The 16,411-nt window shown below is 50.1% G+C and overlaps 1 protein-coding gene across 1 annotated transcript; it reads left to right on the plus strand.

Annotated features, from left to right (window-relative positions):
• Positions 1 to 267: 267 nt before the first annotated feature.
• Positions 268 to 4,307, plus strand: THBD (thrombomodulin). The gene has a single exon (XM_079784120.1). It carries the CDS (start codon positions 746 to 748, stop codon positions 2,483 to 2,485), a length of 1,740 nt encoding a protein of 579 aa, XP_079640246.1. The 5' UTR covers positions 268 to 745; the 3' UTR covers positions 2,486 to 4,307.
• The last annotated feature ends 12,104 nt before the right edge of the window (positions 4,308 to 16,411 follow it).

Below are 16,411 nucleotides of genomic sequence, written 5' to 3' on the forward strand. Positions count from 1 at the left end.
GTTGTGGGACTGAGCGCACCCCCGTTTTCAGAGCGAGGGCGGGTCCAGCTCTCTTTCCTTTCGATCTCATCTTTGGGGAAGTCCACGCCCTAGGCAGCCCCTCCCAGCCCCTCCTCTGTTGAATACCTTCTCCCAGAGTCCCGCAGGTGCTGGGCACTCCTTCCCCTCTTCCTTCATTCAGAGCCCTCCTCTCCCCGTCACCTCTTCCCAGGGTTCTGCAATACAGGCTGTCCTTGAAATTGATGATAGCAGCATATTTATGAAGAAAAAGAAAGAGGACCAAGAGATGAGGATGGGCGGCGAGCCTGGAGCCCGAGTGGAGGGAGCCGGAGCGACGCCCAGTCGGCAGGGGTGGTGTCTGCGCCCGGCAGCCCCGCCCAGGACCGCCCAGAGCCTGGGCGCGTTTACTCGTCCCGGCCCGGAGATCCCAGGCGCGAGGGCGGGCGCTAGGAGTGCGGAGAACCCAGTAATCCGAGAATGCAGCATCAGCCCTTCCCACCAGCACTTCCTTCCTTTTCCCGAACGTCCAGGAGGGAGGGCTGCGCTCTTATAAACTCGCTCTGGCTCTCCGGCATATCAAAGGCTGCTTCGCCGAGGCTGCCCCACGCAGCTCGACACTTCAGCTCCGGTACAGCCGCGAACAGCTGTCGCCGCCAGCGCCCCGCGCCTCTCAGAACCGGCCGGGCTCGGACCGGCGGTGGCGCTTGCGCGGTCCCCAGCGCCTGCACGCGGTGTGCGGGACAGTATGCTGCGGGTCCTGCTCCTCGGCGTGCTGGGCTCTGCAGCCCTGGGTCTCCCCCAGCCCCAGCCCCAGCCCCACGGGAGCCAGTGCATCGGACAAGACTGTTTTGCGCTCTTCCGGGGCCCTGCGACCTTCCTCGCCGCCAGCCAGGTCTGCGAGCGCCTGCGGGGCCACCTGATGACCGTGCGCTCCTCGGTGGCCGCTGATGTCATCTCCCTTCTATTGAGCGGCGGCGGCGGGGGCGAGAGCCCGCGCCTCTGGATTGGCCTGAAGCTCCCGCCAGGCTGCAGCGACCTGGGTCACCTAGGTCCCTTGCGGGGCTTCCAATGGGTTACGGGCGACAACAGCACCAGCTACAGCAGGTGGGCGCGGCTCCACGAGGCCCCCGCGCGCCTCTGCGGCCCGCTGTGCGTGGCCGTCTCGGAGGCTGGCGTCCCCGCACCAGGTGAGCCGTCCTGGGAGGAGCAGCAGTGCACCACGGAGGCCGATGGCTTCCTCTGTGAGTTCCACTTCGCAGCCTCCTGCAGGCCTCTCGCTGTGGGGGCCGGTGCCCTGGCGACCGCCGGCCTCTCAGTCAACTACAGCACCCCGTTCGGGGCCCGAGGTGCGGACTTCCAGGCGCTGCCGTTGGGCAGCTCCGCCGAGGTGGCGCCCTTTGGAGTGGAGCTGGTGTGCGAGATGAGGCCGGGCGAGGTCGACGGCCGCTGGGGCCGGGCCGAGCCGGGCGCCTGGGACTGCGGCGTGGAGAACGGCGGCTGCGAGCACGTGTGCAACCGGAGCGCCGGGGCGTCCCGCTGCCTCTGCCCCGCTGACACCGCTCCGGAGGCCGACGGGCGCTCCTGCACCGGCCCTGAGGAGCACTTGTGCGACAAACTCTGCCATCACCTATGCCACCGCGACCCCGACGTGCCCGGCGGCTACTCGTGCATGTGCGACGTGGGTTACAAGCTGGCTGCGGACCAGCTCGGGTGCGAGGACGTGGACGACTGCATGCTGGTGCCTAGCCCGTGCCCTCAGCTCTGTGTCAACACGCCGGGCAGCTTCGAGTGCCGCTGTCATCCTGGCTACGACCTGGTGAACGGTGAGTGCGTGGAGGCTGCGGACCTGTGCCTGGGAAATAACTGCGAGTACCAGTGCCAGCCCTTGAGGGAAACGGAATCCCCGCCGTACCGCTGCATCTGTGCGGAGGGCTTCGCGCCCATCCCCCACGCCCCGCACAAGTGCCAGATGTTCTGCAACCAGACCGAATGCCCAGCCGACTGCGATCCCAACTACCCGGACAGCTGCCAGTGCCCCGAGGGCTACATTCTGGACGAGGGCTCAGTGTGCACCGACATCGACGAGTGCGCCGATGGCAACTGCATCAATGCACTTTCCTGCAAAAACCTCCCTGGCACCTATGAGTGCATCTGCGGGCCCGGCATGGTCAAGACTGGCAGCGACTGTGACCTCACCCCCGTGAGCGAAGGCGAAGGCGAAGACGGGGGCTCTGGGGAGCCTCCGGTCAGCCCGACACCTGGCGGCACCTCGAGCCCCAGGCCTGCAGGGTCTGTGCATTCTGGCGTACTCATTGGCATCTCCATCTCCAGCTTGTGTCTGGTGGTGGCGCTTTTGGCGCTCCTCTGCCACCTGCGCAAGAAGCAAGGCGCCATGCAGGCTGAGCTGGAGTACAAGTGCGGGGTCCCCTCCAAGGAGGTGGTGCTGCAGCACGTGCGAACAGAGCAGATGCCTCAGAAACTCTGAGGGGTCTCCCTCCCTGGCCCCAGGCGTTGGCTTGGCCTTTTCTTCCTCCTGTGCCTCATTCCCTGGCCTCCTCCCCCAGCCTTACTCCCGAAGCACCTTAGCTGGCATCAGAACTGGAGGAGACCCCCATCCCTTCTTTTGCCGACTCCAGGAATGGCTGGGGAGGAGGGACTGGAAGGAGGATGCACCCTGTTTGCTTCCTTCCATCATGTCACCAGACTACTGGGCAGAGATGGCAATTTTAAAATGAATATGAAGATTGCAAAGTGCCCCATGCCCTCTGTAGGGCAGGCGGGTGAGCACTATTGGGCAGACTGTGATCCGATGGACTAGTGAGTGTGATTGTGTCATGTTGATGACTAAAATATTTATTTTTTTAAGTATTTACGACTTGTTTTTCTATTTTCCCTACCTGTATGTCTTCATACCCACATTGCGTCCCTCCCTACCTTCCCGCTCTCCTTCTCACCTTCCCTAACTATGTATTTATATACTCCCACTTGTCAAGTGGTAGTTAAACTATCTTGGTGAATTTTTTGTTGTTGTTGTTCCAGCCTCTCGCATTTATGAAGCCAAGCCTCATTTCCCCCTCTCATTCCTCTCAATTTTCCCTTCCCAGGAACTGGGCCAACCCATCTGAGTCACCTTACCTGCATCTGACTGATCCTACTTCTACTTTTAGCTGTCTGCCTAGGCAGAGCTCTTACGTGAAACAGAGCAAAAGCACTAAAAATAAGAATGGCTGGGCATTTGTTCTTTCACCAGATTTGCTAATTTATCCTGAAGTTTCATGCTTCCAGAACCAATATCATTTTAACAAAGGTTAAGATGTGAGAGGCATTTGTTAAATTAATGTTGCTGGACTTTCTTAGAAATTCAACCCAAGGAGTTTTTTTTGTTGTTGTTGTTGTTTTGTTTTTAAACAGTGAGCCTGGGTTTTATTATTGGTGTTGTTTTGATTTGGACTGAAAGGTAGTCATTGTTGTTAAGCTTTTATGCAGTTTCCTTTTACATTATTATTATTGTTGTTGTTATTTTTAACAGTGTTGGAATGTTCACATGATTGGTCTAGATTGAAAGAAAAAGGAATCATCTCCCAGGAGATAGTTTAAGAAAGTTATGAGTTGCCTGATTCATGCCAATTACCGTTTTGACTCACTGTTTTTGTCATTTGTAGGCTAAAATAAAACCAGCTTTACTGTTTTGGGGGCATTTGGGAGTTTGGGGATGGAACCTGGCAGATGCCCAGGCCAGGCCCTCACCTTGATCAGGCCCTTGAGAATGTCTCCCACTTCGGAGGGGCCTTCTCACCTCATTCACTTGGAACTTGCTCCCCACAAGAAATGGGGGCTGTCTTCGCCCCCTCCCTCCCACAGCAGGTGGTTAGAAATGCAGAAACTTGGGCTTCACCCCACTGACTCCATGAGAATCTGTATTTTAGCAAGATCTGCAGGGGGTTACCTATGGTTTAAGAAGAAAGGTTTCAGACAGCTTCCAACTTCTGGAATTGAGCAGATGGGGATCAGTACTAAGTAGCAGGCCAAGTCAGGGCCTTTATTATCAAGAAACTGAGGAATCTTAATTTCCGGTAGAAAAACTAGGTACACCCCTTTAGACATCACTAAACAGGGTTTTTGGTTCAACTAAGCTAGGAATGAAATTATGAATGGGAAAAAAAAAAGTGTATCTTTTGTGACAAAGATTTTTTGTACTATTTTGTAAACTCAGCATATTTGTACATATTTATTTATTGGAGATAAACTAGAACACGGGCAAAACCCTTGCTTATGAATCACCTATAGAAAATAAACAAATAACAGTGTGCCGTGGGTTGCATGTCTGTCCACCTCCCCTTCCCCCGACCCCCCATTTTCCATATTTAAACAATGCAAATACCATGAACTGGGTTTAAAGGTTGCTCCACACCCATCGCTAGCTCATGGCATCATCTCTGACTTTGAAAGAAATTTTTTCAGAGGAGATTGTTTTCACTGTAGGATGTCATGTTCTATCTGTGTGCACAAATATTTATTTACTTTTCCTTCTGTAACCATAACAACTTCATACAAAGGACTTGTGTCAATGCATTTTAAAATGCATTATAGGATTATTTTTTGGGATGAATTAAAGACACAATCCTCCTTGGGGCATCTCTAGAATCCCAGTTGTGTGTCCTTCTGCACAAGGTTTGGTATTATTTGCTCCCCGAGATACGCAAACAGCAGTCATGAGGGAGTCTCGGTCTATGGCTCATATTCAAACAATCATTTCCACATAACAAGGTCCCACGCAGTATTAAATCATTCTCGTTTCTGTTGGCGATTAGAAACACTGTCTTTAATATACAAATCTTTTGGGCCCCTTTTTCTGGGTTGGTGGAACTGCCTGAATTATATATACAGTGCTCTGAACGTTTTAATAAAGCAGAAGTTAGGAGAAAATTGAATTAATCAAATGTTTGAATATTTTTATACAGCTACATAATGCTGAATTCTTCAGTTTTCAACTGAGTAGTTACTGTTGTGAAGGCGCAGTTGGAGATTTCAACATCCATCTTGGATGAAGTTGACAGCTTCGGTGTGTGGGAGTGAGAGGTGGCTGCTACTATGAGCAGAGCCCTAGCAAGAAAAGTGGTCCAGAAGCATTGTCCTTAGGAGTCTGGCAGACTAGCAGAACACCAAATTCAGTAGTAGGTACATCTGAAGGAAGAACTCGCTGGGGGCAAAGCAAGCACAGATAAATTGTGCAGGGGGTCTAGAGGAGAGAGGGTAACTTACAAATTTGTCCCCATACCCGGCCTTCTATTTTTCAAAAGGGTCTGCTCCCAAGTAGCTATCATATTGCCTTTCAAGGACCCATTCCTTTAGGTTTTCTTCCTCCAGAGGAGGGGCATTTTCTTAACATAAGAAGATCAAAACCCACTTTTAAGACCCAGGAGCAAGAACTCTTACCAGGCCATCTTGGACTACAGAACATGGGTGGGGTGAGGGCCCAGGCCCTCCCCATCATCCTCACTTCCTGTTCCCTGGGAGCAGCATGTATGTTTACAGGCCTCATCTGAACTTAAGATTCTCAAAACAATTAAGAAACCACAGCTCCTCTCTGAGAAAGACACCAGGACCATATAAACAAGCAGTTAGCTACAAAACTGTTCCCCAGCATTTAAAATTAGGGTGGTTCAGTCTACGGCCATACCACCCTGAACGTGCCCCATCTCGTCAAAATTAGGGTGGTTCTTATGGAAGAGGGGCCGAGAGTCAACCTGTATAATCTCTGCTTTTGTTCACATTGTTAGATCTAGGACCGAAGGGGAATCTCAAACCTCAGCAAGTGCTACCAGCTTGTCCATGCTGTTCCACAGTGGGCAGGGCCTGGGGGAGAAGCCCAAGGTGGTACTTCTGCACCACTCAGAATTTGATTTTACCAACCAAATGGCTTTTTATTCTTCCCTTTGGACCTAATCTCTTTCCTTGGATTTGTTCAGCAAATATTTATTGAGCAGGTAGTCTGTTCCCTGGCATGATGATAGGCATGGTGATAAGTCCCTGCCCTGAGAAGCTTACACTCCGGTGGGGGAGAGAGACATGAAATAAATGATCACTCCCAATTGGTATTTAACTTAGAAATGTGGTAGAAAGCCCTAGGTGCCTAGCAAGGGACAACTGTAGGACTTCACCCTCAGAGTGGCCTTTCCTTCCCTAGCATATCCCTGGTCATGAGATTTGGACCCCCTGACCTTTCCTCTCTAGAGATAATGTCTAGGCCTCAGTTGTATTTCAGCTCCAGGCCCAGAAAAATAGCCATGGCTGACCTCAGGACCAGCTGCATTGAATAATGACCCCCTGCCCTGGCGCCAACCAATCAGGGGAGACCTAGACCCTGAAAGGACACACCTGGAAAGCTGATGGATATTCTATTAAGATCTTCTCCTAGCACCCCCCCCTCCTAAAATCTCCACCCTTAAAACCCTTAGGACTGAGTACCCAGTGTGCTCTCCCTCCCAGGAGCACACCAGTGCCTTTCTCTTCCCCTTCCTGCCCCAGGCACGTTACCATTAGCTTCCTCACTCCCAAGCTCCAAGGGCCCTTCCTTCCCTCTTGTTTCCTAAGCCATTTTCTTCTAGGAATTCCTTCTTCTACCTCTGTGATTTACCCAATACATGTTCTCCTTCAGTTTGGGTCTTGGCTCTGAATTCTTTCCTAGCCAGAGCCCAAGTACTGAGGTTGCTGAATCCAGGTGTGGTCTGACCCTGCCTGGTGCTGTTCCTGTCGCCCTGAACAGAAACAAGTGATAAGAGCTGGGGAAGAGATGCACCGCACAGCAGGGAATCGGGATTTCGATGTGAGGACTGGAAACATCTTTGATGAGCTGACCTTAACACTAGACCTTAAAGAGGATCAGGGCTTAGTCAAAAGCAGAGTGAAAGGGAGAGCAGTCCAGGTAGAAGGAACAGCATGCGCAAATGGCCTGCACTCAGAAGAGTCTTGGCAGAGGCCATGGACATAGTGAGCAAGGAGGAGAGTGGCCATGATGAGGCTGAAGAGGTAGAAATGGAGACGTACAAGTGGAGGGGGAATAGGGACTGTAGGCCAGAGCAGAGGTGTTGACTTGTAGGTGCAAGTGGGCCACTCAAGGAGTTAATAAGAGGGTGCTGCTGTTTGATTTGTAAAGTGAAATTGTTTGGAAAGGCAATAATTCTAGACTTATTTATGTGTCGCCATGGGCAGATAGCTGCACAGTTTCCCTTGAAGTATGAAATGTGGGTGTCATATATACCTGGATTTGACACCTGGTAGTCACATGACCATGAGCATCATGAAACTCCTCTAAGGCTATAAAAACAGGTGCTCGCAGACCACCTCACAGGGTTTCCATGAAGATTCTATGAGGTGAGCTAGCACAGTTTCTGGCACACAGCAGGTGCCCAATAAATGCTAGCTTATATGTCACTAAATTAGTGGATGTATAAGTGAATTAAAAAAAAAAAGGTTGTGTTGAAATCGTGAGGATCTTGAGGGCAGGTTCAAGGTCATGCAGAAAATGGAAAGTATTGTTTCAAGGCAAGGTGCAGTCTCTTAGAATGAATGCTGTCAGTCCTAGAGGAAGTGTCATGATAGGTTTTGGGGCATCAAGCAAAGCTTAGAAAGGGATGTGTTGGCACAGGGAGAGAAGTGGCCCCCAGAGCTTTAAAATCCTGCTTCCAAGGTCTATTGACCCTACTCACAAGGCCCATTAAAGGATGGGGTACAGAGATAACTTCCATTGTGTTCCCAGGAAGGCCACAGAGAAGGGGAGAACACACCCTAAGAGTCCCTGCTTACCCTGGCCAGTTTGGCTCAGTGGATAGAGCGTCGGCCTGCAGACTGAAGGGGCCCAGGTTCAATTCCAGTCAAGGGTACATGCTTTGGTTATGGGCTCAGTCCCCAGTTGGGAGCATGCAGGAGGCAGCCGACTGATGATTCTCTCTCATCATTGATGTTTCTATCTCTCTCCCTTTCCCTTCCTTTCTGAAATTCATTTGAAAAAATATTTAAAAAAGAGCCCCTGCTTGTTTTCTTGGTACCCAAAGGAGACAGAGAAAATTGGCTCCAGCCCAGGGCTGCTGGGGAGGGGGCACCCCATGCACTCTCACCTTCACCTTCAGCGGTCACATAGAGCCCTCAAGTTTAGCAACACCAAAGAGGAATTGAAACCAGACCACAATGGGTCTGGGCTGCCTGTCACTACTTGAGCCAATTCAGCAGAGACAGGGTTGAATCATATATGAGCGTTTATTCCAATACTGCTGGCAGTACAGGAGAACAGCAGGTCACCCACAAAAATCTGCTCTGCCCCTCCACCATAAGCCAGCTGCTTATATTGGGCAGAAGGACAAAGATTACGTGGGGAAGTAGGAATTACAGGCATGGGGAAGTAGGCATGGTATGACGGTTACAGGTTACAGGCAATGGGGGCTGGGAGTCGGGTTGCAAAGGGCTGGCACCTTGGGACTAGATTGTTTTAACAACAAGTTGCAAATCTTTCCATAATTATAGGCAGTTCTCGGAAAAGGAGGATGGACTGCATTCTGATGTTAGCTTCTGTGTCCCAGGGCGTACAATGCTCAGCCAGGTTAGAAGGTGCTTTCTCTAATCAGAACAGAATAATCACAGTTAACAGGGCATGATTAATGTTTCTTATAACTATAGCTGGTCCCCACTATTTTATTTCTGCCCCTAACAGAACCTGCAAAGGAGAAAGGAAACATCAGTTCAAAATAATGCACAGGCCCCATTGCGCACGGACTCTCGCAGTGGGAATTTAGGGCAAATTCTAACCTTTCTCAACTGTCTGCCAGCTGGGGCATTGCAAGCCGGTGGTAGGTCTGGACACCAATCCGCCACCCCCCATGCCACCCAGGGGAGTCACAGACGCTTCCGTGACTCATTCCCATGAGCTGATTTCCCCTATGGCACATCAGAGACTGCGCACTCGGGAGAAGTGACTATTGCAATCTTCATTTTCTCAGGAAAGTGGCATCTCAGCTAAAGTTCAGGGTCTTTGGAACTCCTTGTCAGGGTAATGTATGCATATCTGCTCCTCTTTCTCTCTCTTGGGGGGAGGGGGTATGTGAGGGAAAGAGGAACCTAAGATTCAAGAGCAGACAGCTCACTGATTAGGGACTGGAAGCATTAAGATCTGCAGGCCCCTGAAAGATCTGGCTAGGCCCAGCACTGGCTACTGGACTTCATTTCTTTTTTAAAATTATGATATCATCTACATACAATAAAATTCGCTCCTTTTAGTAAATAGTTCCCTGAAGACCACCACATGAACTCACGAAACCACTGCCATATCAATATACAGGACATTTCCATCACACTAGAAGGTTCCCTGGGCCCCTCCTGCTTTGCTGCCCTTGGAGTGTCTACACACAGGATGAGGCCCTTTTCCTCCCTGAGGCTTGCCACATCCCACCCTCCTTCAGGATCTCCTCACACTAAGAATCCCCTTGTCATGTTTGAATCACAAAAATAAGCTTTTCTAAGCAACCCAGAAAGCCTGACTTCTTTTACTTTGAACAAACAGGTTTTAGTGAAACCCAGCTCATCTGTCACCCTAAGTCCTGGCCTTGATCTGCCCCAAGTCCTGGCAGTCCACCAGAAGTGTGCAAATAAGCAAAACAAGACAGCAAACCACCACATCACACAATGTCAGAGAGGAGTGGGAACCTGAGGGTGCAATCAGGAAGGAAGTAAGGTATGTGCAAAGGAAATGGGGGTGCTGCCATGTGGCAAACCACGTACTACTTCCTCAGGCTCCTGGTGATGTTCTGGATGTGGACAGGGCCAGGTGACAGGGCATTCCCAAGTTCTAACTTTTGGGGACTCCTGTTGCTCTTGTGTTAAATTTGGGTTAATTATTATATCATCTCGTTAAGAAAAACTGAGGTTACAAAGAATATATAAAAGCACATTTTCAGCATGGTCATAGCTGGGTGGGTGGGGGGAGGGAGTCCCCAGGCTTCTTTTAAAATATAACCCTTACCCTTGCCAGTTTGGCTCAGTGGATAGAGTGTCAGCCTGTGGACCGAAAAGTCCGGGTTTGATTCTGGTCAAGAGCACATGCCAGGGTTGTGAGCTCGATCCCCAGTAGGGGGCGTGCAGGAGGCAGCCGATCAATGATTCTCTCTCATCATTGATGTTTCTATCTCTCTCTCTCTCTCATATTAAAAAAAAGAAAAGAAAATATAACCCTGACCTTTTCAGGCATTTCTTTATAAAATAATACAGGCAATGCCCTGCCTTCTCTCTCTCTCTCTCTCTCTCTCTCTCTCTCTCTCTCTCTCTCTCTCTCTCTCTCAGACTAAGTGCCTGGGTTCAGTGCTATCTCTTTTTGTTTTCAGAGGGACCTTTCTCCCCTTTTTAGTCAGCAGGTTCAGACATAGGCAAACAATTGGTTTCCTCTCACAGGAGAAAGGAAATATTATTCTAACAGAACCGAAATTCTTTTAGGAGTGTTTTGAAAGTGTGATTGCGAAAGACAAAAGAACCCGAGGGTGCCTTGCTCCAAGTCAGGCCCCTGGAAATGGGGAACAAACAGCAGAAGAGTTTCAGGGATCCAGTGACAAACCCAAGATTCTAACCTGGGGCCCATGAGGACAATGACTTCCCCCTGAGGGACTACTGGCCACACAGTTCCCGGATTCCTGCCTGAATACATACCTTTTAAGATACGACATTTCATGACCAAAATTATCCTCAGATAAAACCTGCCCTTTTCTGCATCTTCGATGAATGGCAGCTGCTCTCCATCACACTCCTGGCATCTTCTTCAGGCTTCACCCTGAGGCTGGCACTAACTGCTTACTCAAGGCTGGAGGACTCAAGAAAACCATTGTTCAACCACCCAATGAGAAAGAGAGGGGCTTTCCACAGTCTCCCCCGTCCTCCCTGCTTTCTTCTGCCTCCTGCCTCAACGTAGTTTCATTTCCTTGAGAACAGGGGCCCACCTCCCACAAACTCGGAGTTGATGAGTTTCTTTTCCAGGTAGACCCAAGCCTGTCATTAGAGCTCGTCACTGCAGTCCCATGGCAGGTCTCTCATCCTCAAGGGGACCATGAGGAGCTGCTGGTCTGTGTCTGCCAGCGCTTCCGGCTGGCTGGGCAGCATCCACCCGCATTGGCCTCTGTTCTAGTCACTTTGAACACCTCCAGTGCTTTCCTCCACAGGCCCTTTGCACATGCTGTCCCCTCTGCTGAGCGCCCTTCACACCTTCTGCCCCACCCCCTTCTTCTGTTTATTCCCCTGCAGCCAATCCTGGGAAGGCTGCCCTAAGGCAAGGTCAGGTTCTTTTAGTATATCATCTCATTAAAAGTAGATTCGGTTCTTGTATATATTTTATTTTAGTTTAGAATTGTACTCTCAGCTCTGTGCTTATCAGATTAACACCCATCTCTTGCTACTAACCAATCTCTAAGCTTCATGAGGGCAGGGCGCTTTCTGCAGAGTCTCCTCCTGCACCTCAGAGCTGCTGCGTTGCCAGAAAGAAGCAGCACTGAGAGTGCTGTCCGCAAGCATGCCCACCTGCAAGCCCACCACCTACAGGCCCATCTGCACACACTTCCATAGAACAGAGCTTCCGGTGAGCATGAGGCAGGCTGGCGGTGGGCAACGCTATGGAGCTGTGGCAGAATTCAGGGTCTTAGGATTTTGACATTTGTGCTTAAGGAATTTGAGGCTATTCTGTCATCTACTCAGGGCAGGGGTGGGGAATGTCCAGCCCTCGGGCTGTATACGACCTAAGAAATCATTTGGTCTGGCCCTGCCAAGGCATTAGGGGTGAGTTAATTAAATGATCAAATACAGCAGGCTAATGTTTAAGTTGCTAATTCTGTATGGCCCGCAAGTGATATTATAAATATCCAAATGGCCCTTGGCAGAAGAAAGGTCCCCTACCCCTGGCTTAGGGTTAGAGAGTGTAAGGGATGAGGATGAGAGCTTCCACACCCAGATTCTTGGGGATCTGCCGTCACTGCTCTTGCTTCCTTGTCTGATATCTGAGATAACACAGCCAACACATGCCACATGTGCTTGCTTTTGCTTTTCATGTCAGTTTTGAACACATAGGAGTGCAAGGTAAGAGGTTTTTAATGAACGTGAAGCCAGAATTTATAGGTTACTGTGAAAATAGTATTCATCTTTGCTCAAAGACATATTGCTGACAAATACGTCAAGAAGTCCATTGAGTGACTGCTTGCCACGTCCAAATAACATCTTCCCGACCATCTGAAAACATTAAACACCTGTCACTGAACAGTAAAGATAATATTAAAAGGCAAATCAAGTTCACCGATTGAGAGGTGCCTGAAGGCTGTTTTTACCTGTGATTTTAAAAAGTGCTTTCACTCATGTGGCAACCAAGCGCTGTTGCCCTGATACCAGTAAGCAGAACACGAAGGTCAAAGCGCCTTCCCAGCCATTGCCCAGGCAGAGGAAACACGTCAGTGCCCTCAGGACCCAGTCACTGACCTCAGCTCCCTGCAGTCTTGCAGCACAGGAACCACAGGGAAGGTCTCCTGGGCACGCTTTGCTGCTGCTGAGTCATTCCGCCCCAGGACAGAGAAGGCTCTGCGGCTGAGGAAGAGAGTGGTGAATGGGGCAACACTCTGGCCCCTCCCCTGCACGGTTTATTACTGTGGGGCCAAGGGCAGTGGTGATGCTCATTTTTAACAGGTGATGGAGAGAGCACTAGCATAAAGAAATGCTGTCAGCCAAAACACTTGTATGCATACATGCCTAACCCATGGACACAGACAACAGGGTGTGGAGGCCTGGGGTGGGGGGTGGGCTGTAAGGGGTCAATGGGAGAAAAAAAAGGAACATACGTGGTCGTTTCAACAATAAAGATTAAAAAATAATAAATAATAAATAATTTTTTTGAATAAAGGAAGAAACGTTGTCTTCACCCTTCCATTGTCTCGGTTAGCAAGCCCTGCCAGTGTCTTAGAGAAGGCTGGGAAGAACTCAGGACTCGCCCCCTCCCATTGTGCATAGTTGAAGAGGTGAAGTCACTGCTCACAGCGCCTGGCTCCTGCTGAAGCCCCTGCCTCTCAAGGACTTTTCCTCCCATCACCTAAGGCTGTTTCTCCTTCAACCATCCTCAACTATGTTCAAAAGGTTGTATTTTAAAATAACTAATAAGCATGAGTGTTGCCAAGACCAGTGCCCCATGTTGTTCACGAGAGTTTGCCCAGTGAGAGTCACTGCGCCAGACTCAAGAGAAGCAGCAGGCTCCCCACCCACGCTGGGGAACAGCCCTGCAGCCCACCCCCATTTCTGACCATCGCCAGTGCCAGAGCCCCTTCCCTCTCTGCCACCAGCCCAAGGTGTCCTTGCAGCTCAGTTCAACCACGTTTACCAAGCATCCACCTGCCTGGCACTGTCTGGCCCTGGGAAACAAAGAAATGGTTCAGTTTTAAAGACTGCAAGGATGTTACAGTTACACAAGGCCCGCAGACAGCAGCCTGACTTACTTCATATTCCCCAGGTGACTCTCATGGGGACTGACAAGTTAGGGATGGTCCAGGTCCTGAGTTAGGAGCACCTGAGTTAGGAGCGACCAATCCACAGGCATGTCTCCAGGATGTAGCAGAGACTTGGCTACGCATTTTCTTTCCAAGACAGATGTGGGCCATCCAAGTGTACAGATGTGAACCTCTCACCTGGCCCATCTGCCCGGTGAGACCCACTGGGTCAGCACTGATCACATCTGACCCAGCACCCTGCTGGCTGGCCACTGGAGGGGTCAGGATCCAGTGGTTTTATGCCCAAAGACAGTTTAGCCCAAGGCCCTTCCTTTTTCCACTCAGTGAGGGAGAAGTTGAAATACGCAGTGGGGAGCTTTCTTCCATCTGGCCACAGCCATCAGGGGTCTTACAAGGCTCAGTGACGTGATTTCCAGAAAACATGGAGCAGACGCATAAAACCTCTTAAGACCTAAATTCCTTTCCATTCCAAAATCTTAGACCATCTATTTCATGTGTAGAGGTTATTCAACTAAAGGAACAAATGTCTGTTAAACTAAAAATAAGAACAGAAATAGACAGTGTGGAACAGACAAGTTAGACCTCTGAGTCGCCACGTGCTAGTGCTGGGAGGGGCTCCTGATTTCACAGGCAGAACGGAGAGGACCCCGGGGTTCATTCACTTGCTGGGTCATATGACACCTGCATCCAGGACCAGAATTCAGGTCTCTTGCCAGTTTCCCATAGACCAGGCACCTGCTCACATCTGGCAAAAGCCTGACTTTGGCCAAATACTTCAGGGAGGGTCTTGTTCTGCCTTTCCCTCACTCAGAGAGAAGCGCTGCCCCACTGTAATCAGAGTGTCCCCTAAGGCTGCCCTCCCAGCCGGCCTGGATGATCTTAGCCTCCCAGCAGCCTCCTTGTACCCAACATGGACCTCCTACTGGCTACTGGCGAAGACCCAGGACAGGCAGCATCTGCTGGGCCCACAGGTCCAGGATGTTTTCTCCTGAAGCCCTCCTGCCAGGAAGAGTGAGTTCTAGAAGTTGATGACTAGGAAGAGCAGAGGGTGCTCTCTTCAGCCATCATTCTCCCTCCCTTCCCCATATCTTCCTCTCATCATCAGAACCAGGCCTACCAAGCCCACAAGTCTCATTTGCTGTGCTAAGCCAGCTGGGGTCTCCCACATAGCACTGCATGCACATTCAATAGCATGTGTGCACTCTCGGGCTACACATTTTCTTTCCATGACAGATGTGGGCCATCCAAGTGTATACAGCAAATGAAACTTCTGGGTTTGGTAGGCCTGGCCCAGCATATACATTGCAAGTTCAGTTCAATCACATTTATCAAGTGCCCACCCTGCCAGGCTCTGCCTGGCCCCAGGAAACAAAGAAATAATTCAGTTTTAAAGTCCAGTTTCTCTTCCCCTGGCTCCCTTCCCATTCACCCCCACAGGTGTCATGCTCTCACAGCGAAGGGTGGGGGGGGGGGGCAAAATAATCACACCACAGGAGCTGAATGAATTTATATTCTCTGCTTTTTATTATTGACCTGGTTTTATCCTTGTAACCAACCCCATGTAAGGTCTCTCCAAACCTCTTCTACTCACTTTGTGAAAAAGCAGAAAACCTATATAAGCCAGGTGTCAGGGTCAGAACTGGGGTCAGGGTCAGAACTGTGTGGCTCTCCGTTGCTGGGAGAGAATGGCCTGAGGGTTCAGTTCTGTGAGGTCTGCACAAGGAGCCTCGGGGCTGTTGCAAGAGCTGTGTGCTTGTACCAGGGAAGGCATGGGGCAGATAGGGCAGGACGCAGCAGTGTTGTGACCTTGACACTAGACTGCCTGGTTCAAATCTAGCTCTACCTCTTATCAGATACCCAACCTTGGACAAGTTCCTCAGTGTCTTTATGCCTTAGTTTCCACCTCTGGAAAGTGGGCCTGATGATAGTAATTACGTGGTTGAGTGCTGTGGGGGATCCATCACATCCACACACCTGCCATTACTAGGAGAGTACCGGGTTGTGGGCAGTGACTGTAAGCTCCTGGTTGTTTCTTTTTCTACCCTTCTTTGGTGCCCTTAAAGGGACAGTCTAGGAAATGAGACTAAAGAGGAGATCTGCCTGCCCCCACATGGCCCCACACTGTCTGATGTTCCACTGTTTGGCTGCCTTCAGAGGGCAAAGGTTACAGGGGATGATGGAGGCCATTGATAACCCATCCTACATTATTATAATTGCTTTTGTTATTAGTTGATATAGGTTTGTGACAGTTTTTTCATATCTAACTTGTATTTAAAACAATCCTGAGATGCATGGGAAAAACATTATTATTATCCCGACTTTGTGAAAAAAGGACCAAAACAGAGCAAACCTTTTCTGCCTTGACTCACAACTTGATAATGGATTATGCTCAAACCAGATTCTTTTGGGAGTGAAAGAAGCTCTATTAGTAATTATGCTGTCCAGGCAAATCAGGATAAATGGATACTCTAACAAGGGAAGACTCTTCAATTTAATTTGATGCATTACCACAGTAAGTGGCAGGAAAACATGAGTCTCTTAGGCACTGGATCAGCTGGGCTGTCACTGCTCTCCCCAGAACACGTCCCCTGAAGGGGTTTTGTAGAGGAAAAGTTGAGGTGTGCACGTCACTGATGAGACCATGAACTGCTAGAGATTCAAGTGAAATGTCCTGTGTCCAAGGCCCAGAGTAGAGAATCATGCTGTTTTCAAAAATACTCTCTCAAGTCTTTTATGTTGAGGGAGGAATCAGAGAAGCATTTGAGATGCAGACCACTCAAGCAACAGTAGGTTCTCCAGCGAGTGGGCAATGGGGCTGCTTGACTCCCTCCTGAGATGGAGGTGGAGGGGGATATGTACCTCTAGGAAACGTTTGGCTCTTCCTGAGGACCCTCTTTTAT

Source organism: Cnephaeus nilssonii, assembly GCF_951640355.1.
Source record: "Cnephaeus nilssonii genome assembly, chromosome: 11".
Lineage (NCBI taxonomy): Eukaryota > Metazoa > Chordata > Mammalia > Chiroptera > Vespertilionidae > Cnephaeus > Cnephaeus nilssonii.

Excerpts from the sequence above, each read along its gene's own strand:
- THBD (XM_079784120.1), top strand. The coding sequence starts at position 746 with ATGCTGCGGGTCCTGCTCCTCGGCGTGCTGGGCTCTGCAGCCCTGGGT.